The sequence below is a fragment of the Eurytemora carolleeae genome, unplaced genomic scaffold (genome assembly GCF_000591075.1).
Source record: "Eurytemora carolleeae unplaced genomic scaffold, Eaff_2.0 scaffold754, whole genome shotgun sequence".
Taxonomy (NCBI): domain Eukaryota; kingdom Metazoa; phylum Arthropoda; class Copepoda; order Calanoida; family Temoridae; genus Eurytemora; species Eurytemora carolleeae.
Window position 1 is genome coordinate 17107 of NW_019396640.1, and position 23824 is coordinate 40930.

Below are 23824 nucleotides of genomic sequence, written 5' to 3' on the forward strand. Positions count from 1 at the left end.
TAAGGTTAGGATCGATAAGTTCATAAACAAGAACAAAGATACAAAAAATGATCTAGCAAACTAGTTGGGATTAAATAATTGAGACTTGGGAGAGTGAAAAGTAAAGAATTGGAAACGATAAATTAGGAATATATTATAACAGAATGATTGTGAATGGATCCAATGAATTGGGAGTTAAATAAGAAAGATAAGAGGAGGTATAGATAAACTATAGAAATAAAATAATTGGTAAGATAATTACTAATTGGGTATAGGCAAAGCACATTAAAGAAATTGTAAGTGTAATTTCAAGTAACCCTCTTTTTAAGGCAATGCCCGATTTACAACGGAACCTTTTAAACCTTTTACTATTCATTGAGCACAGAGAGCTTTTTGTTTAAATATCTTGAATACCACTTGAATCACTCTAAAATGCGGTGTACGCTGTGTACAGTTTGACCTCAAAACATAAAAAACGGTTTCCAATAATACGCAAGAAAATATTTATTCTCTGCCAATTCTAGAAAGTTAATATTAATATTTTAAAAACTTAAAACAGCTTGAAAATTTAGTGTACAACAATTAAACGCGTTTTTATAGATTAATGAGAATAAGTCGGCCAACATGGATCAGTTGAAGGATTTAAGGGTACCGTTGTGAATCGGGCAATGCGATCTTTGTATGGAGAGTCACATGAAATTACGCTTACAGTCCCTTTAAAGGAAGTGTTTACGAAAAATAATCGCTTTTAATCGCTACTAATCTTACTTCTATCTGTTGCATCTATCAGGAGATAATTGTTAAAAAGACTTTACTAAAGAACGTAGCGTCCATACAAATTCAGAAAATTACAATATACGACTCGGATCATAAAAAAATCAATTTAATTTTAAACAATTCATTCAGATATTACAACCTATAGTTATCGATTATTTTTCGACGCATTCGTATATAGTTAATATGATTTGTATAAAATAAAACTTTTAGGTTTAGAAGGTTAGAATTTATGTTAAGAAGTCGTAATTAGAACTCATATTACAGGCTGAGTCAGTGGTTTGAATTGTATATTCTAGATGGGAAAGTGATTGAAACTAAAACGTTAGGGTGAGCATTGGAAACATATTAATTTCATAGAGCTTTTGAAATAGTATCCCAGGCTTAATTTTTAAAAGAAGAAGGTAAAAGTTATGCGACATTACCATGGACAATTGATGGCGTTTTAATCAACAAAATGATCAAAAGGCTAGATAAAAATTAGAAACTGTTCAAACAATTTTGAAAAGGGACTGTAAACGTAACTTTAAATGACCCTCTTTAAAGAGGTGCATGTCCGTTTTACGATATGGTATCCTTTAAACCTCTAAAAGCATACCTCAAACTCCCTTTTCTCTTCTCTTCTCTTTCCCTTTCCTCTTTCCCTACCAGAGTATGCATATTGCACAATGATGATAAAAATATAGGGCTTGTGAAGGTAGAAACTGTTCGTTAGAATTTATAATCTTGGAGATTATAACAAATTACTACAACGCTCAAAAAAATATGTAATTACACGTTTTTTTGGAAAAATTTAAAGCTAATTTCAATAAGATTTGAAAAATGATATGAAATTGAAAGCTCACCCTTTCTTGATTTATTTACTAGTTCTGGAAAATTATAATCTTTATTAGTAAAAATATACGATTTTTTAAGGAAAAAAAATCGTAAAATCTTTCAGACCCAATCCGTCCTTATTTAAAATTCAATTTCAAATACTTCTCCACATCTTCTTTATATGGCATCACTTAACAACTCGTATATGACCCCTTCTTTTATTTTGAGATAACAAACATCTAAAACGGCCTAATAAAACAGAACTTTTTATTGATAGTTTCACCACTGTCTTATAGTTTTACTGAATAAAAACAGCTTTTGGTAGACATAACTTTAGCATGTCTATGGAAATTATGTTTGTATATGTAATATATGAATGTTATTCTTGGAGAGTTTAACTCCCGGCCTATCTCCCGGTAAAAGTACAGGGGTAAATATTTTCTTTCAAATCAGATTATCCAAATAAGAAGCATGGTCCACTATCTTAAAATAGTGTCACAACAAAATTTTACCGAGAATATCAAACCTTAAAAGACCATTCCCGGTAATAAACGGCCCCAAACCATTCAACAGGGTCTAGGAATAAATTCTAGGGGAGGTATATGATAACCCTTTTCTTTTTAAACGCTTAATATTTTGTTTCAATTATAAAGAAGTTTTTAGCTTTTGGAAAATTGGTCAAATATCCCAAATCTCAACAATATTGAGTTTTTTTTCGTTCTTGGGCCTAGCACTATGGTCATCCTATATGATTTTCAGTGTTTTTAGGTATTCAAGAAAATGTGTTATACATATTTTTTTTAGTTTTTCAAACATTTCGTTTAAAACTCTAAAAAATTAAATAATTGTAGTTTCCCCCTGTTAATGGTGAGGTAGGTACCCGGCACCGTCTCCTCTACTGGACTCCTACCAGTGCCCAGTTGTGCAGTGAAACTAAAGCGGGTACAAACCATGATGCGCTAACCTGCTCAAAAGATTCTAGACTATGTCGATTTTATAATTATTATTATAAAAAGTCAAATTTAGCAAGTTTATTTTGGTGTAAAGTGCTGCTTTGGAAGCTTGAATGTCCTCCAGTTAATCATGAATTCGTGAAGATAACTGTTCATTTAATAAAATGAAAATCATATATCTGTTGTCCACCAGCAGTGGACGAGGTTAATATTAATAATGAGCTCAGCAATGGGGACAAATAAAGTGTTTATTTTGGATAAATATTTTAATGAACTGCAGAAATTTTGGGATACAGAAAAACGGTTACAAGGTAAATACATATGCTTATGTTTTCTATTTAAATATCATAAAATATCATTTTATATATTTCAAAGTTGAAAAATTTATTAAAAGTTTGATGAAAAAAGATTATTTAGATGCAACTTCCAGTGGTGAGGCTGTGAATCTTCAAACCAAGTTAAAATCCCTTTCTTCGGAATTGGTTACTCTAAGGCAAGTGTTTTTACTGGAATTTCCCTTGCACTATGGGATTAAAAATGTCAGTATTGATTGCTTTAATTCAGGGAGTAAGGAATAGAAGGGAGATATAACTGACACGGTTCGCCCTACCATATGATTACACATGCTTTGCAGACGGGTACTTCATTTGTATATGAAATATTTTTCTGATGTACATTTACGGCGTATAACCTATTCTGAATATTTCATATACAAATGGAGTACCGGTCTGCAAAGCATGTATAATCATATGGTAGGGCGAACCGCGTCAGTTATATCTCCCTTCTGTTCCTTACTCCCTGCTTTAATTCAACTTCTATGTATATATAAAGTTGTAATCTCAGTTTATTTGTCTCTCTGTTTGTTTATCCGATCATAACTCAGAAACTCCTGGACCGATTTGCCTCAAATTTTGATTATGGAACTCGACTTAGCTTGATTTTGAGATTCTAATTTAACTAACGTTTAGTAATCTGGGCAGCGCTGGGTTCCCAAGCTATTACTTAAATAAAAAACTACATATTAAGAAACTTTACTAGGTTTCACAAATTATTTGATTTGTAATTAGTTTTTAATCTCGCAGTAAACAAAAATGGTAAGAATGGAAATGGTCAAAAGATATTCATTGATTTTGTCAAAAATGATGCCGTATGACCCTAAAAATAGTCTTTTTGACGCTAAAACATTGGCCTGCAAACATACGAACAAATTTTTTCTTTACGATTGTTTCTTAGTATCTCAATGTTTGGTATTATTTTGCGTCAAGAAGGTTTCAAGATACTGAAGGGCATCGTTTCAGGCCCGTTTTTATTTTCAAGGTTTTTTGGCTTTTTAAAGGCTTAACAAGAATATGTCAAAGTTACATTCTGGACAAGTTTGCTTTTATTGCAAACAATAAAATTTTTACTCTAATTTAAGATATTGACCAAAACGATTTTGCTTTGTGTAAGAAAAGAGAAATTGTCTAGCATGCCATGCATTTTAAAATAGAATGTTTATTCCATTTAAGAATCCGCAAAAAAAGTTTTATTTTTTAATTGGTTTTGATGTCAAAGGCTGAAAATAGGAATGCATCTGTGATTATTATATTTAAATGGAATGTTTAATGTGACTTAATATTACATTTTCCTAATCCCCTAAATACAAAAAAGAGAATTGTAAGTTTCAGCATAAAGTTGTATTTTTTGTTTTATCTTCTTCATATTTACTTTGCTTGTAAGTTTTGGTATTTGTTTGTATTTCATAAACGTCTAAACGGCTGAACCGATCGGGCCCAAATTTTGTGTGGGACCTCACATGGCCACGGGGAAGGTTTTTGGATAACCCAAAGTCCCAAAAATTAGCTTCCAACAAAATTCGATCATCATTAAATTTTAAAAAACCCCTACTCCACAAGCGTTTGTTAACAATTAAAGTACAAAATGCAAACTTGTAAATCTAAATTATTCCTAGTTCTAAATCTGTATTGCAGGAGTAGATTACATGTACCAGGAGAAGGCGAACAAGCCAAACTGTCTTTAGAAGAACCACCCCTTCCTTCTCCAGGGAGAGGATACCTAGATACTACTGCTGACAATCCTCCACCTCCTCTCCAATTTTACGACCAGGTAAGTGGTTGTAAAGTCCAGATTTTGGTTATAAAAAGGATTAACAATATTTATGTTTATATGTTTTAAGGTTTTCCTGAAACGTATAATCTTTTTTTTTCAGCAAAGTTTACCAAGAAGTACAAAATATTTTGCTGGGGGTGTTAACGCTGGACTTCAAAATTCCTTACACAACTCATTCCGTGGTAAGTTTTTTTTCACTGTTTGAGTACATACTTTTTGATTTATGTTACGCAAACCAAAATTATCACACCAACCGGACCTTCGCCTTCAAAGCTCTCCTTTAAATTTCTGCCAAAAACTTCAAATTTGGAAAAAGTACATTTTTTACGAATCCAGTTATTGAGAAAAAATGTGCAAATTCATTTACTTGAAAGGCGTCTTTGCTAAAAGTTGTGCAAGATCTATTTACTAAAATTGTAGTGCAATCTATTTCCACCATAGTTTCAGTAGAAGTCAATATTTCCATTTACTGATAGCGCAGATTGAAGGATTCATAACTATAATTGGATAATGAGATAAATAGAAAGATAGATATGTTACCGCCATACTATTTCTATTGGTTCAGAATAGACAACAAACACATGACTGAACCCTGATTGGATCAGGCGCTAATGAACTCTGCATACAGGAGTGCGTCATAGACTTTCCAAAGAGCTGTAAAATTTTGAAATCCAAATTCATTGACGTTAAGTGGGTCTAAGTATAAATCTAGTCTGGCGTAGGTAAAAAAAACTTTCCGTCATCAATAAAAGTCCAGCATAGCCATGAAATAATTTTTGAATTATGTCCATAAAACGTTAGAATCTAAAAGGGTTAACTTATGTATCTCCCTTGTCTAGAAACCTGAAATTCTGATTTTCGGATCCCCTACGTTTCTTTCAACCTGTGGGTCTACCCAGATATTTTTTTATTGTGACGGCAACTGGAAAATTTAACGGTTTGGCAAAGAGCGTAGAAGAATGGCTGATGTAATTTTAGATTTTGGCTTGAGCAAACCATGTTTTGTTCCTTGCTTTGACCTGTTTCTATCCGGATGTGTGTTTATCTTTAAACGAATTTCTAACTGACTTTAATATTTGAAACATTTAAAAACTTTTTGCATCGTATTTAAAAGATGTTCATAGTATGTATTTCTTATCCCTCTTCCTACCTGGCATACCTATAATTTACCAATAACGCTCTCAGAGCGTGTTGAAACTTAGATCCGCCCAGATCCTAGTTTCAGTCGTCTGTAGACTTACAGCAGGGATGCAGCCATCCAATACTTCTTGAATACAAATGAAGATTCATAATGGGAATTTATTGATTCAAATGTACAGTATTTCTGTCCTTAATTGATTAATCCTTTTAAAAGAGTAAGGGACTGTTAACTATTATAATAATTGATTGCTTAAGTTTAATTTGAAAAAAAAACAGTTTTTTAATGTTCAACCTAACTCCCTTTTTTAAAGGTATTTCTTGGGTCTGTGATATATAAGCTTGTTTTGACGCAGATTTTATAAAAAAAAAGTTTAACCTATCTTTGAAACATGTGGGTGGGGGATTATTAAAAAAATGTGCGGGAAACTTTTGAAATCAGTTTTTATTGAATAATTTTTGGTATTTTTAATTCATACTCGTAAGTCAGACCATAATGAATTTAAGTTTCACATTCTTAAAGTTTAAAATTATTTGATAAAAAATATATCAATTTAGCTAAAACTTATTTTTATATAAACTTAACATTTTTTCTAGATTTCTCCACCCTGCAAAGCGGTGGCACAAACATGACTGGTAGCTTGCAGCACAACTATTCTAATATTCAAACAGGGATCTCGGCACCTTCATCCATAGTATCAGCTGTAAGTTTAAATTAAAAACAAGATAAATGAAAATAGATTCAGATTCAGAGATGAGTGCTAATAATTTTTATAAATATTAATTTGTGACCCTAAACAAAGCAAAAATTAAATTTTCGGATAACATTTTTGTTTTAAATTAAGAAATACTTTTAAGCCCCCCCTTTTTTCTCTCAGACTCACACACACACAATCCTTGGGCATACTTTTGATGAAAAGATATAAAAGTCTGATTTTGGCAGGCATACTACTCTACCCCCTGCAGATTCCTAGATATAGAATAGATGTTTCTATTTGAATGAAGTTCATATTATACATCTCATTCAGTAGATATGATACTTCTATCTATTCATGTATCAATTTTTTATTTCTAGGTGAGTATTCCAAGCTTATCCTCATTTCCTCCGCCAGTGCCATCCTCCTTACCTCCCTCGGAGGGAACTATTCGAACAATTGCCTCCGCTCCTCGGACTCCACCGTCTGAGAGACAAAGAAGAAGAGAAAAATTTATGATAGACGAGGTAATTTTTCAAAAATCTTGTCAACTTCTCAATTATAAATAATTAGTTTTTATTACTAAGCAATATCAATGGCCAACGTTTTACGCGAGCAGATTAAGTCACAGACTTTTTTTAAGATCTGTATTTGTTTATTCTCTTTTGGTCGAAATTCGAAAACAGTTTCTTAATGGTCTCAAAACATTATCAAACATGCCTCGCTTTTTTTGTTTTATTTTCCCTCCTTAACATGTTCTTCGATTTTCTCAGATAAAAATGCCGATTTTTATATATTTATCAGTTAGACGTTGCATATTTAATAAACAGTGAACAGTGAACACTGAACATCCATTTCGCTTTTTCTGATTGTTCGAAAATTTATCTTATATATTACAAAAACATATCGGTTTATAGAGATTGGCGTTTTTACTGTAAAATTGTAAAATCACATTAAAAAAATTTGTTCTTAGTTTTTGTCAGTTCTGAAAATGTTGATTAACTTAGATGAAAAAGAGTCGACTGGCTGATGTTGATGATTTGATAAGACTTGAAGGACCTTTAACCGAGGACGCTGTTCTGAAAACCCTTCAATCACGATTTTATAATAGAAAATACCAGGTAATAAATATTTTATAATAGAAAATACCAGGTGATAAAGATTTTATAATAGAAAATATAAGGTAATAAAGATTTTATAATAGAAAATACCAGGTAATAAAGATTTTATAATAGAAAATACCAGGTAATAAAGATTTTATAATAGAAAATACCAGGTAATAAAGATTTTATAATAGAAAATATCAGGTAATAAAGATTTTATAATAGAAAATATCAGGTAATAAAGATCGCTGTTAGCTATCTTTTTATGCAGGTATTTGCGTATCAAATTATTTATGTTAACGCAAAGCGATAGTTAACAATTCATAAACCATATTTAATAAATTTTAAATTTTGCTATCATTTTTCACGTTGCAGTTATGAAAGAAAAATTTTTCAAATGTAAACTCTCTTAAAAAGTTAGCCGATGCCACTTTTACTCCTCTACAAAACTCTCAATACAATTTTGATATTTTTTTTGGATTTAGCTAAGAACCCACCTTTTCATGTCGATCTGTATTCGTGTTAGCTCGTTTTTAGAATTATATTTATATAAAGAGAGACAAAAAGGAGAAATATGTTTTCTTTAAACCTTAAAAAGACTCGAGTTGTGGTTCTTCTTGTTTTAATTTCGGAAGAATTTTTTAATTATTTTTTTTGGCGTAGAATTATGCAGTGTCGAATATATAAAATATCTGAAAAAAATGTGAACAATTAATAATTCTTAACATCTATATATAAATTTGGCTTGTCTGTCTGTTTGTTTGTATCCAATAAACGTCAAAACGGCTGAACCGACCGGGCCCAAATTTTTGTGGGACATCACGTGTCCACAGGGGAGGTTTATGAATGATAAAATTTTTTTTAAAAATGTGTTTTAAAGGTTCTTAATTTTGTAAAAAAAATTTAAATTCTTGAAAATCCGCGAATTTTTTTTTTTTAAATCCGCAAAAAAATTTTCTTCTTTGTTTTAAATGTAAACAAAAAGAACACGTTCACAATTTAAATAAAAGATGGCGTGAAGCGCCCTAAAAGCCTAGTATAATATAAATTGCTATAAATTGCAGGGAAAATAAAAAATAATGAAAATACATGATTTTAATACAATTAAGTTTATGTTTTGAATTATTTCTGAAAGGAAATAAGTGTTTGCTACAAACTCCGATTTTTTTTAATCCTTATATCTGTGTAAACACTATTAGATATTATAAACTATGAATTCTGTTAGATCAAATAATCTAAGTTTAAAATAATACGCCATCAGGTTTCAAAGATATTTAAATTTGCAAATTTTAGTTTGTGGCTAAGACTTGATCAATTCAATTGCTCTCATGCAAAAATTTACTTTTTCCAAGTTCCAACCAGGAACTTATTTGTGAGGGGGTTGCTGAAATCTTCTGTTTTCGGTTTCTCTCCAGATCTCTGGCGTTTTTGGAGTATACACTAAAATATTTTCTTAGCATGATTTTTATTAAATACTGGTTTTCAGAGAGGTTTTTTACTATTCGATGTAGTTGCCGAATTGAATTAAAGCATTGAATTTAACAACAACAAATTGCTGAAACGATCCCTTCCCTTCTAAAATTTAAAACTATTTTTAGGCACATTATTGTGCTTTTTAACAGGTTTTAACGACTCCCTATTAAAACAGATTTTGGAAACTGCATGGATAAAATAATTAATTTTGATGACATCATTAATTTAGACTAACATTGGTCCCATCTTGGTACATGTGAATCCTTACACAGACCTTAAGAACCCAATAACCCTAAATTCAACCTTGGAAGCCGCAAGGACCTCTCAACTTAGGAGGGTAGCAGAAGAAGCCATAAGAATTCAGGTATAGATATGCAGGAAGAAAATTTTTGCTTCAACTCACAATTACACTGTCAAACTTTTCTGAGACCAATTGTTTGCGAAAGATGTGAACTACCAGCGCTTAACAAACTTGACTCTCCTAGTTGTGAACAAAGGAGAATAGAAAACCATGGAGCTGAGTTGTTTTGGATTATGATAATTGATTATGGATTATGTTTTATAGAGACATATACTGTAGACCAATTTTTTCGCACCCCAAAATGTCTTTATTTTGCGTTATTCAGCATATTGTTTCTATATAATGTATATAATGACCTAATCAATGTGTCCAAAACTATGTTTCATCATTTGTCTGAGAAGATTTACAAAGGTTTTTTTTCTGCAAGAGACATGCATGTTAATAAGAGATGGAATATAAAGATTTCTAGACAAAAATGTTAAGCTTTGTTGATAAAGAATCTCCAAGGAGTATGAAATAGAAGGGAGATACCACTGACGCGGCCCTCCCTACCATATGATTATACATGCTTTGCAGACGGTACTCCATCTGTATACAAATTATTTGTCTGATGTACAATTACCGCGTTATGAATATTTCTTATAAAAATGAAGTAATGTCTGTAATGTAGGGCGAGCCGCGTCATTTGTATCTCCCTTCTATTTCATACTCCTTGAGAATCTCACACAGGGCAAGATCGGTGAAAAAAATCTAACCTTAAAATTTAGAACTTAAACAGACAAAAGCGTAAATTAGAGCGGGATTTTTTGGATCAAGAATTTGTTAAACTTATTTTTTTCAATTTCTATTTCTTGCTATTATATATAGTTGTATTTGTAGGGAGACACAGGCTATCCGCAAGCTATCATACTGTCAGGAGCATGTGGGTCTGGCAAGACGTATGCCAGCATGGTTCTTTTGCGCCAGCTATTTGATTTAGCTGGCGGAGGTCCAGAAACCGATGCCTTTAAGCATTTAGCCGCAGCATTCACAGTGCTACGAAGTTTGGGGAGTGCTAAAACAGCTGCTAATAGAGAATCCAGTCGAATTGTAAGCTTTTCAAAGATAATTCATCATTATAATTTCTCTAGCTTGTGAGTAGTGAAATTTTTTATATTGGTCATATGATTTAATTGTTTTTGAATTTGTTCGAAAAAATCCGTTTCCATTTTTCCCATGTGATATAAACCTGCTATTTTTGTTCATTTAGGGTTACTTTATCGAAGTTCAAGTGAGTGAAGGTGCGCTGTATAGAACGAAGATTCACTGTTACTTTTTGGACCAGAGTAGGGTTATTCGTCCTCAACCTATGGAGAAGAATTATCATATTTTCTATCAACTTATGGCTGGGTTAACGGGGCCAGAGAGACGTCAGCTCGGTTTAGCCGGATATACAATTAGAGATCTCAGGTAGTTTTTTTTTTCGGTTTTTAGGGTACTAAATATCTATGATATAAATATGCAAAATATTATTCTCTACAAGTTTTGACTGTGAGAAGATAAAAACAACTGTATAATATGATAAAATCAAACGATTGTAGAGAATCAGATTTTGCGATATTTATAAGCCTCTTTTACAATTTAAAGTATGTATATTTCTAGAAATAAAACAGTTTTAAACCACCACCAGTTTAGAAAAATATATTTTATCTAAAAATATTTTGGCATAGATATAGTATAGATTTGATTTGATTTGATAACCAACTAAAGGACTTTATGAATATTTAGTATTTTAATTTTTAATTTTTTTAAATTGTCATTCTATCGCTCCTTCCCTCCCCCTTTAAACTCCATTTAAACTAAATTATCTTCGGTACAGATTATTGCAACATTGATTTTTTAACAAAATTTTTTTTGTATAATAGTAAAAATACCCAATTCGAAAAAAAAGACGGCACTTCAAAATATTCTTTTCTAAATACAGGACGGGGCAGCAAAAAATAGAGTGGTTGGCAACTCATCAGAGAGACCTAAAAGTTACTTTTAAAACCAATATATTTAAGATACCTAAACTGTGGAGATACAAGGACGGATGAAGTTGAGGATGCAGCAAGGTTTGAGGTCTGGAAGGGAACTCTAGGTATCCTTGGTATACCTTACATGGATGTGCTGAGGGTCCTTGCTACTATACTTCTACTGGGCAATATAGAGTTTGTCGAAGGAGAAGGGTTAGAGGTAAAATTTAATATGTTCAATATTATGCTTACAAAGGACTTAGTGCCAAATTCAATAAATACTAAAGGGAAAGAAACTAAGTAAAGACGACTGGTTGGGCCATAAGCCCTTATTTGGTTTGGTAAACTTTCAAAGTTATGGTCTCGTTGGCCAGGGCCCTAATCAAGAAGTAAGGGCTTTAAATGGTCTACGAATCTTATTGTTTTCTTGTTATAAAAACTTGCAATTTACCGCACCTCAAAAAAACCCTCATTAAATTTGATATTATATGCATTGACGATATGCAAGTTTCGTTCTTAGCTACAGGTTTCATCATGTTACTCATGTATAGTTTGACATCTTTTAACTCTCTTTAACGATTAATTTGGCTTCTGGAATTCGGTGTTTGGTCATTTCATAGAAATATATTTCATAGAAAGGACATTTCATAGACATGACAATTCATAGACATGACAATTCATAGACATGACAATTCATAGACATGACAATTCATAGACATGGCCATTCATAGACATGGCCATTCATAGGCATGACAATTCATAGATGGGACCTTTCATTGATAGGACATTTCACAGACAGAGAATATTTTTCATAGATTTTCTTCCAAGTGATCTTATCTAAACAATCATACCCTTTTATTTCTACGATCTCTCTGATGTTTACTTCACATATTATTCATAATTTTGCTTTAAACTGATAACATATTAGTGTTGATTTCTTTTTAGTCACATTCTCTAAAATTGTGACACATTTTTCACCTACCCCAAAACTTAAGTTGTCTCTGAAAAAAAAATTAGTTTGGTATAATTGAAATTACCTATCTATGAAAGTTCTTCTCTGTCTATGAAAAATCTACTCTGTCCATGAAATGTCCTGTATATGGAAAATCTTATCTATAAAATGTCCTATCTATGAATTTCTTTTTCTGTAAAATGTCCTATCTATGAAATTTCCTGTCTATGGAAAGTCCTATCTATGAAATGTCCTATCTATGGATTTATTTTTCTATGAAATATCCTATCTATGAAATGTCCTATCTATGGATTTATTTTTCTATGAAATATCCTATCTATGAAATGTCCTGTCTATGAATTGTCCAATCTATGATTTTTTATCTATGAAATGTCTGTACATGAAATGACTTAACACGGACAAAATCACAAGACGTAACATGGTTTAATTTTCTCACTACTAAAAAAACACGGATATGTCTTAACAGAATATGCACTACAAAAAGAAACAACAATTAACATATCTGTGACTGTGTTGTCCAAGTCTTCGTACTTTTGTTTTTAACATTTATATACTTCATTTATTTGAATATCACGCAAGTGCACCATGACTCCTGCTTGCTAACGTTTGTAAACAAATGGAGTCCAGTTAACTTATATTACTACTGTACACGCAGATTTTAAGGGCTATCCAATTCCAAATATTAGCTTGGACCACTGTATTAATCATTCACTTTGGCCTAGTGCACCTCTTAATACAATTTTTAGTAATATTATTAGACTTTTTGTTGCTGTTTTCATAATTAACTCGTGGCGGATTTTTCTGCTCTGTTCGTAGATTTACAAAAACTTTTTGGCAATGTTGGCCCAAGGGGTTCATATAGTTTTATGTTTATTAGTTACAAACTGACTAAAGGGACTGTAAAGGAAAAACGAAAGGGGGTATAGGATAAAACCTGAGAATCTCAGGCGTTGAACGATACATATAAGACATTCATCTGATGTTCCTGTCTCGAGAAATTGATAAAAAAAACTGTGTCAAAATTATACGAAAATCCATATATATAAAATTTTGTATAAAAGTAGTAGGTTTAAACAGATCATATTCAGCAAATACGCAAACAATCTGAAAACGATTATATCCAACAGAAACCTGAGAATCTTAGGTTTGCTTCCATTATAATTTTTTAATTTTTATTTTGCATTTTTATAAATAGATAAAAGATAACATTATTTAAAAGTCCGTATTACGTCACAAGAACTTCCGCCAATGAGAGTGCAGTATACTGGTCACGTGATTCCGACGGAAATCACATGACCATCAAACTGCACTGCCATTTTCTGTAGTTGTGGTAACGTAATACCTAATACTATATGTAAAAATATCGATTATATCTATTGAAAATGCAAAATAAAAATTAAGTGATTATAACAGGAGCAAACCTGAGATTCTCATGTATCTGTGATATGGAATATCGTCGTTTTCAGATTGGTTTCGTATTTGTGGAATATGATCTGTTTTATACTACAACTTTTCTACAAAATTGCTTATATATTATTTTCTTATTAATTTGACACAATTTTATATCAATTTCTCGAGACAGAAACATCAGATAGATGTCTTTTAAGTATCGTTCAACGCCTGAGATTCTCAGGTTACATCCTACACCCCCTTTCATTTTTTTTCTTTACAGTCCCTTTAAATTAATCAAGTTTATGCTTCAAAGCCAGTTTTTCAATAAACTCGTGCTTTGAGTTTTCCTTTTAAAAATGTTAATACAAAATAGAAACAGACTTTATATAAAGAAATCATAATAGTATCCATATTTAGTTATTTTTTTTTGAATATTAAAGTGATCTATATATTTAGGTCGAGATAATAGGCACATCTGAGCTTGAATCCGTGTCTGGTCTTCTTGGTATATCTCCTCAGCTCTTAATCCAAGGATTAACGACTAAAACTCATAATGTGAGGGGTCAGCTGGTCAAATCTTCATCTGATGCAAATATGGTAAGATATGGATAAGAGATGATTAAGGAGTATATTTATGTACTGTAGAAATATATTCAAGGTATCAAGTGTTATACCAGATCAACGCTTAATATTTGACAAAAGTAATATATGGGTAAGGAAAGAAAGTAGTGATACACAGTGAGGGGGGCGGGGATTACTTAAACTGACATAATAGAGATAGAAAATAAAGGTATTAGGACTATGGGGGTCTTAAATAAGAAGTCTTTAGGTCTACTAACGACTACAAAGATCTGTGCATGACTATGTTATAGCCTTATAGGCTGTGCAAAGTGCTGTAAACTCTTTACCAGATACTTTTTTATTTGTACTTCATGGGATGCTGCAAATGAGACTGTTCTACTGCTTTAATAGGTGTCAATAATTTTTTTATTAGGCATAACAATTTTACTTCTGTCAAATATAGACTTAACTACTTAAAATTAACAATCTTTACTTTTTGTGTAGATCCATGAAGAGTATGAGTATACATCACACACTAAATCAACGTTAGTCGAAAGACGCAATCTATAATATTACCCGTGTGACATCAAAAAAGAAAGACGAAAATGGATCACTATATTAGAGTGTGTTATGTTATACTGAGTATGTATCTTTACCCCTTTAACCCTGACTGAGCAGTTAAATTGAGTTGTCTTCTAACAATCAAATCGTTTAAACCTTCATTTTTCATATTCAATGCACAGACCACAGTATATGTTCAATGTTTATGCTGCAGCTGCTGCTACAAGGGTACTACGTGTATAGGGTGTCCCATAAAACATGGGAATTAATTAACGACTGCTGTATCGTCTTTGATCCACGCCGCGTTTTTTCGAGAACACAAAAGTAGCATTATTCTAATTAAAACATTAAACAACGGAACCTCTTAGTCTGCTGATTTATGAAATATCTACAGAGAATTACCCCCTGTATCCGCCCCTGTCGTTAGTCCTTCTAATCAAAGAAACTCACAAGACGCGTGACCCTATAAAGACTCAGAGTATTCATTAATCACTAATTTAAAATCAAAATGTTTATGTCGTCTCTAAATTTCCATGTTTCTTTATAGAATTGATTAAGGTAATCATATGATTTATGCTGACGGGCAGATCCCTTATCGAATCGACCCTTCAGCTATGCGCGAGTTTTTATTAAATAAATAAAATGATCAACCATCATTCCGTGGAAATGACTCGAGTTAAGCTCTCCTCATACTGCACCACCTTCACGTCTGACACAAGCTTTCCAATGTTGGGATAACGTCAAACTTTGAGCCCATATGAAATTATATGAACACAAATGAAACTAAATGATCGCATATGAAACTAAATGAGCACATATGAAACTAAATGAGCACACATATGAAACTAAATGAGCACATATGAAACTAAATGAGCACATATGAAACTAAATGTGCACATATGAAACTAAATGTGCACATATGAAACTAAATAAGCACATGTTAAGAATAATTTAGAGTAAATTTTTGTTTAGTCAAATGCAACCCGGGACGCGTTAGCAAAAGCTTTGTACTGTCGAACAGTCGCAACAATAGTCAAACGAGCGAATAGTCTGAAGAAACCAATGGGTTCAGGTAAATCATAATTATAACCTATATACAATATACAATAATACTATATTAATAAAATGTACTCGTTATTTTCTTTTCTACTTGGCAGCAGTTATTTTTAAATTAATATTATTATACTTTATTAATTTAATACTTTTATGATATTTGTTCACTTATTTTGGGAGATGACTCATGAAATTATATTTTCTGTACATTTTTCGTCATCGTTATTTAATAATTTTTTTTAAAATCGGTTCTTTAAATGTTTTGAAAGTCGACTTTACGCTCAAACTCATTAATTATACATCATTAAAAAGTTTTATATGTCTCAAATAAATCCTGAAAAAATTATCCACAATACTAGATTCTCCCTTCAACTACCATACATTGCCGGTCACTCCCTTTAATTTCCAAAAGGTTTTGTATTTTTAACATCAGAGGGTCATTTCTATAGTATGTGCAATGGTTATTGATAAGGCAAAATTCACAGAATAAATATCTGAGACGGAATTCCGGTTTTCCTTAATTTAATCAAATTCGATCGTTTTTGCATCAACACTATGGGTTAGTCTTTTCGTTTTTGTTTTAAAGTCTAATATTTTGATTATTTGCTTTTTTAGAACGTTGTCTATCCCAAAACTATACCTAAACCTTGACAGTAAGCGTTGATAAAATAGAAAGAAAAAACGAAGAGCCAAGTGTTATCTAATAATCCTTCTATATATTATATATATTAATGCAACTTCCTGTAATTTTCTGTTTCGAAATTATGTCTAAAAATATACTTATGGATCATATCTTTCTTAAACGTAATTTTACTGAAAAATTACTTAAAATGTCGTTTTGAATTGTTTTTCTTAAACATTAAAACATATAAATTATACATTACTTTATTTTCATTCTCACACTTACTCAAAGTTAAAAACAGCGGATCTGAATTTTTCTTCGGATTAACGTAAGTCCAAAAGAAAAAACTAAAATTCATGCCAGGAGAGTAGATATTGTTTTACAGTGTAAAGTAAAAAAATCGAAAAAAGTTTCTCAGTGTTTTTGGTTTAATTATAATTCTGTCTTTTGTGATTTTTTTTTTCCATAGGAAGAAAGGCACAAAATTAATTTTTTTTCAACTCAATTTTTGTAGGTTCTATGAGTTCTAATGAATCAGTACATCATGAAGTGGCATCATTACATGCCAGTACGGTTGGTACAGCAGGTTCTAAAAAATCTAGCAAAAGTCTTGCAATCCTCAACAATGCACTCAGACATGCAACAGACGGTTTTATAGGTGTTTTAGGTAAACAATTATTATTATATTATTATTTCCATGTAATAATGCCTTATGAAAAAAAGTTCCGATTTTAAAAAGGATGTGTTCATTAATTTTGTGAAGCCATGCCTGTATTTGTAAAAAAGCTTTAGTTTTAATGATTTAGTGAAAAAATTGTCAAAATCTAGAAATGTTTAGTGCAGATTAAAAAGCTTTGATCATGAGTTAATTGAATTTTGCAAAGTCTTCCTTTATTAAGAGATTTTTTTAATACTTTTAATCAAACAAAATTTTCAAATCTAGATATGTTCGGTTTTGAGGATAGTAAACCAAGCCAATTGGAGCAGCTGTGTATAAACCTATGCTCTGAAACAATGCAACATTTCTTTAATACACATACATTAAAAACATCTATAGGTAACTTAAATATAATTAAGCATTACATGTTATGTTTTTAAATTGTTTTAAGCAATGATAAATTTTTTAGATAAAAAACTTTGATAATGATGTTTATGATCATTGATATTTATTATTTTGATATTTGATGCAACTTAGATATATTGGCAATAATTTCAGAGACCTGTAAAGACGAAGGTATAAGCTGTGACGTAGTGGTGGACTATAATGATAATGCACATTGTATTGATCTCATATCTAGCCTGGTAAGCACAATAAAAAGAAGAATAGTTGAAAAAAATTCAATATTCAAATGTTTGAAAATATCTAAGATGTTATTTTATCATATAATTTGATCCCTTTGCTACTAACTCTTCTTTAGAGAACCGGTTTGCTCCGAATGTTAGATGTTGAATGTTCTGTTCGAGGGTGTCCTGAAACTTATGTACAGAAGCTTAAAGTACAACATAAGGACAACACTAGGTATTAAAAACGTTTAATTCTTGTCGAATTGTATTTGCTGATGTTACAACTTTAAAATATTCTTATTGATATAATATAATTAATAAATAGCGATGATAATTACGAATTCTTAGATTGTTTGAGCCACCTCTATGTGATGTGACAAGAACTTTTGGTATTCAACATTACACTGGGAAAGTAGTGTATGATGCTGCAGACTTTTTAGGTAACAATTGGCAATATTGACATAGTGCAATATGCTGTAAACAAACGAAATATTTAAGTTAAAAGTTAATGTTAATGATTAAAACGAAAAATGTAAAGTTACATATGGCCCGAATGTCTTTAACCTATTTTTATTATTTGTAGCATTTGAGATTACAATCAAACAATTTAACAACTTTTTAATTTAGATACCAATCGTGATGTAATTCCTGACGATCTCGTTTCAATTTTTCACAAGCAATCTTGCGCTTTCGGCTTTGTTACGCATCTTTTTGGGACGGAGATAAAAGCTCTCTACTCAGAAGAAATAGTACCCCGAGGAATCACCTTTAGGATATCTCCTACATCATACTCAGAGCTCCTGAACGGAGATGAACCTGTTTCAACTCTGACCCAGGATTTCCACACTAGGTTGGATAATCTTCTTCGAACCCTGGTTCATGCGAAACCTCATTTTGTTCGGTGTATCCGACCCAACGAAACAGAGTCCAGTTCTGAGTTTAAGCGTGGGTTTGTGGTGGAGCAGGTCCGGAGTTTACAGATTCTTGAAACCGTGAATCTGATGGCGGGCGGATTTCCACACAGAATGCGATTCAAAAACTTTAATTCACGGTATAGAACCCTTGCTCCTATTCGAACCCTCTCGAGAAGTGATGATCAAGCTTTAGAGGATTGTCAGAGGATTTTAGATCACCTGAAAGTATCTTTAAAGTCTTCCGAGCTCGGTGCTATCTCCAAAGACTGGGCTCTTGGGAAAAAGCACATTTTTCTTTCCGAGGGTGCACGTCAGCATCTGGAAAAACTACGGACAGGGAAGCGTGCTCAAAGTGCGCGTCAAATTCAAGCGATTTGGCGAGGGTACTCTCTTAGAAAGAAATGGCCGTCTATGAGATCCACCCTTCAATCACATCTGATAGCTCAAAAATCTTCTAAGACATCACGTCCCCGTCCTCAGCCCATAACGGGAACTCCTCCTCCGGATGCCTCTCTAAATGGACTTTTTCTTGTTAATAGCAAGCATCCTCTTGGTGATAGAGGTTCACCTAACATTTTAAATTCCGGAGATAGATGTGATTTCAAGACAATCCAAAAAACCTGCTCACTCTTTGGATTAGACTTGGTAAGTGTTTTATTCATTGCTAACCTATTTTAAACTTGGCCATCTATATATAAATTTAACTTGTCTGTCTGTTTGTTTGTCTTTCTGTTTGTATCCAATAAACGTCAAAACGGCTGAACCGATCGGGCCCAAATTTTTTGTGGGACATCTAGGGACCCCAGGGAAGGTTTATTTCAAATATTTGTCTCCATCAAAATTCGATCTTCATTAAATTTTTGAAAATTTTGAAAATCCGCGAATTATTTTTGTTTTGTTTTACGATGTACACAAAGAGAACATGTTCACAATTAATTTAGAAGATGGGCGCGAAGTGCCCTCTAAGGGTAGTTTCTGTAAAAAAATCCTTTAAATTTAAAGTTTGATTGTATTGCTGCAAACAACCTAGTAGAAAATATTTGTAAGAAATGCAAGAAAATAAAAATTTTCTCCTATATGGTCTAGGTTTTATGTTATGACAATATCAAAAAATTTTCACCTTAAATTATTTTCATTGGCAATTTTCGAAATTTAAGTTGATTCTTATCAAGTCAATTTTGTTTAAATATTACTCCTGGAAATTAAAACTGTAAAGGAATTGAGTCTTTGACACAAACTCTGGTTTTCTAATTCCTATATCTCTGCAACCCATTGTCGTAGACCTTAGATATTTCAATCTATGAATTCTGTTGCATCAAATTATCTTAGTTTGAAATATCAAAAGTCTACAACATCAAGTTCCATAGATATAGGGATTAGAAAATTTGAGTTTGTGACAAAGACTCAATTCCTTTTGATTAACTTTTGGCAAAGAGATACTTTTTGGAGTCTATTATTTTTTCTATAAATACGATGTGAATTTTAGCTTTTTGTCAGGAATCGGCATTTAAAGACGGGCATTATTTTTTGTTCAAAAAGTTCATATAAGTACATTTAAAATCTAAAATCTTTAAAATTGATGAAAGAGAAAGTATTAATTTTAAAATATATAAATTTTAAAGTATATAAACGTGCACCATTTTATATAAACGTGCACCATATTATATAAACGTGCACCATACCCTGCTATAACCTGATGATTTGCGAGAAATGAAGAGGTTAAGCACTAATCTCTATTCAATATCCTAGACAGTAGCGCAGAACCAATGTTCTACGTGAGTCTAGTTTTTTAAGCATTATGTGTTTTTGTTCCATTTAAAACTAACTACTTCTCCAACAAGCTTTTTCACATTTAACAATCGTAGTTCCTGCCGTATTGCATACATTGCCAGTACACCATTGTTTCATAAAAACTTTAGAATGCTTGCTCAATCTGATCTTCCACATTAAATGCTCAAATTATATGCAGACGATTCTTAAAAAATCCTCGTCACCGACTAATTATATGCAATTTATTCTATGCACTTTCAATTTTTGCACTCTTCAATTTGTATGTTTTGCAGGATCCAAGTATCCCTAGATCCAAATTTCTAATGAAAGGAAAAAACTGTATCCGTATGATTTTTTATTATTTAATTTAAAAATATATGTACACAATAGCATCGTAAAATAGTTGTATTAAATGCATATGAACAATTTTGTACAATTAATATAATCTCGATACGGAGATAATAAATATCTAGATCTCAAAAAAAAATTTAAAAATTTCAGGAGAGACCTCCACCAGTACCACCCAGTAGATCTTATACGGTCCGAGGGAACAGTAAGATTGCCTATCCACAAGCTAGATTTATGAGACAATCCTATCCAGGTCAAATTTAAATTTAGTGCTTAAAGGGAATGTAGACGTAATTCCAATTGATTTCCCATTTTATAAAAGTGACATGCCCAATTCACAACGTTACCTCGAAAACCTCATCTGATAATAGGTATAGAAAAGTGAAAACTCTTGTAATTTCCCCCCTATTTTTGGGGCAAGAAATAATAAGTTTCAAAAATCAAAAACATGGTTTTCTGATTCATAATTGAGCAGACTAAGCTTTATGAGTACAATTGCAATCGTGCACGGCATTCTTATCAATGTAAGAGGGTCACTTGAAGTGACGTTAACAGTCCCTTTAATCGTACGTTTGTTTTGCTTAATATTTTGCAATTTTGGCGACCCCTTACTAAACTCTAGGAAGGTGTGCTAAATCAACTATTTGAAAACTATAGTTAGCCATGCAACGGTTACAATTTCGTTATAAAACTTCTATTTTAGATGAGAAAACCGGAGATACAATTTTATTGAAAGGAGAACAGGTTCTGGTGATCGGAGCATCAACACGTCGAGGACATTTAGTGGTGGAAAAATATAAAAATGCAATGCATGTTCCTTTTCAATACCTGGAACTGAACAACTTAGGATAGATGACCCTTCATACTTTTTCTCTGACACAGAAGTAGGAAATTATTGTAACTCTAAAACTTAAAAAGTTACAGAAAAACTTCAGATAAAAACTTTGATGCATAAAAGTGATATTGTTTCCTATTTACAGTCAGGACCTAATTTAATTATTTTTTATAATATTTAATTATTTTTTGATAATATTTAATTATTTTTGGAAGTATTTTCCGCTCGAGTTATTTTTCCCACAGGTTTTGCCATATTTATAATTGTTATTGATGAACTAGTCAGCACTGAAGAAATGTTTTCTAGACCCAGTGCTTATCAAATAAATTCATAGGACTTTTGTAAGCCCTATGCAAGTGTAAACTAGCAGATGCAATATATGTTATTGTAGTTTTATATGATGGTTAGTTAATTGTAAATGTTATATTTGCAGTTCTACAAAACTAAATTGAAACTTCGTTATTGTTAACGTTATTTAACAGATGAGGGTTAAAATCATCCAATGAGCAAGTTACAAAATCCTGCAAATAAAAATTTCTATTCGCGTAGTTGAATCAAAAAAAACAGATTTTACGTTAAATGAAATCAAACTAAAATGAAAAGTTTGTCAAATTAATCAAAATAATGAAGCGTTAAATTTCAATAACGCGATCTAAAATTTGGAATGTTCTAGAATCTTTTCGTTTTCAAAATAACATTACTTATTTGTTTTACTTTTTCTATATTGATCCAAAAAGATTCAGAAAACCACCCAAGAATTTCTTTCTAGTTTTCTTCATCTTATTTGATATGTAGTGTAATATTTTTAAAAACCTCCATTTTACAGATGAAAAATAGTTTAAAATAAATCTGCATCTCCTTCTTCATTGCATTTTATGTTTTAAAAAAAAAAAATTTATCATGTTATAAGCAAACATTGTGAAGAGACATATAAAATTGAGGGAAAATGTGCTAGATAATAAATTGTTTATTAGAAGGATTACTCTAAAGCATATTAATTTTATTTAATTCCCGAAAATCTATATTGCCAGTTATAATTCTAAAATGAATTAGGTAATTTTGGTAACAACTTTAACTCTTGAACCAGATTAGCCGATAGAAAAAACTTTTCGTCATAGTTATCTTGACTTAATGATTGCAATTAGACCGAGACTTGTTTATAGTGAAGAACAAAGAACTCTATGTGGCAATCTGAAGAGAAACCTTAGATTTAGAGACACCGAAAGAATTTATAAAATGCGGTTTTTCTGTTTCTATTGATAATGACTAATAATTATAAACTTTTAAAGAGTTCATAGTTTTAATTTTTTAAATCTTCTGACATTGAAGAAATATCAACCAGCGAAAGAGTAAAACCATCGAACTTCATTTCCGTATTCCTTTTTTCATGTTTAGCTGCAACTTTCTACGATAAGATATAGATTTGTAAACTGGATTAATATATTGGGGGTTAATAAAGAATCTTGCTCTTGGGCCTGTACTACTATATGAGGCAATCTTTTGTTAACAAATGAAATTTGATAAAGGTTTGAGATAAATTACCTTTATAATCATTATCACTATGAAACTATAGTGTACTTTATCATTCTTGCTCACTTCATTGTCAAATCCATAATGAACGTGCTATAAAGTAATCATCGTTCTTTAAAGTTAAATTAGCTCTACAAGGGCGTACGTGTGCTATTAAGTTTTGATTGGTTCCCGGATTTTCTCTTAAAAAAGGATATTTCCAAAATATTTATTTTCAATTGAAATGAAAATAAAATTTAAATCAATTTGTTTCAAAGCTTATTTGATCTAGAAATAGCCATTGAAATAAGACAAGTACTCGAACGTTTCTTTAAATTACCTAAAGTGAAACCCTTAATAACGAATACCTCGGAAGACTAGTATTAGCCTACGAGACCTAATGGATCATAGCCATGAGTGGGATCAAATTCACGAGAAAATTTTTTGCGAATTAGAAATGTCAACAGAGAACAAGAGAATTTAGCAAAAAAAAGGTATATTTTTGCACCAGACGCAGTTATTCCTCCTTTTTTACTCATCATGTAATATCTCGGTTTTGCACATTTTGAAATAAATTTCAATAAGAATTTGTCAGGCAGATAGGGATAAATCAATATCGTAACTTGTCATCAAACTTGTGAAATTTCTATTAAAAACTTTCGAATTTT

The 23824-nt window shown here is 31.5% G+C and overlaps 1 protein-coding gene across 1 annotated transcript; it reads left to right on the top strand.

Annotated features, from left to right (window-relative positions):
- Positions 1 to 2412: 2412 nt before the first annotated feature.
- LOC111706737 (unconventional myosin-IXa) lies at positions 2413 to 22195 on the top strand. Its single transcript, XM_023479662.1, has 21 exons — positions 2413 to 2833; positions 2940 to 3015; positions 4493 to 4628; positions 4732 to 4813; positions 6366 to 6472; positions 6844 to 6990; positions 7471 to 7584; positions 9269 to 9403; positions 10220 to 10429; positions 10590 to 10789; positions 11383 to 11554; positions 14156 to 14296; positions 15794 to 15893; positions 17011 to 17163; positions 17440 to 17553; positions 17713 to 17798; positions 17915 to 18015; positions 18129 to 18220; positions 18408 to 19339; positions 20966 to 21065; positions 21516 to 22195. The coding sequence occupies exons 1-21, from the start codon at positions 2740 to 2742 to the stop codon at positions 21662 to 21664; spliced, it is 3441 nt and encodes a 1146-aa protein (XP_023335430.1). The 5' UTR covers positions 2413 to 2739; the 3' UTR covers positions 21665 to 22195.
- Positions 22196 to 23824: the final 1629 nt, after the last annotated feature.

Bases quoted from the DNA above. Each gene is read 5' to 3' on its own strand.
- LOC111706737 (XM_023479662.1), top strand. From the start codon at position 2,740: ATGAGCTCAGCAATGGGGACAAATAAAGTGTTTATTTTGGATAAATAT. The intron at 2,834-2,939 runs GTAAATACATAT...AAGATTATTTAG, and splicing joins TACAGAAAAACGGTTACAAG to ATGCAACTTCCAGTGGTGAG. The intron at 17,164-17,439 runs GTAAACAATTAT...TTTCAAATCTAG, and splicing joins CGGTTTTATAGGTGTTTTAG to ATATGTTCGGTTTTGAGGAT.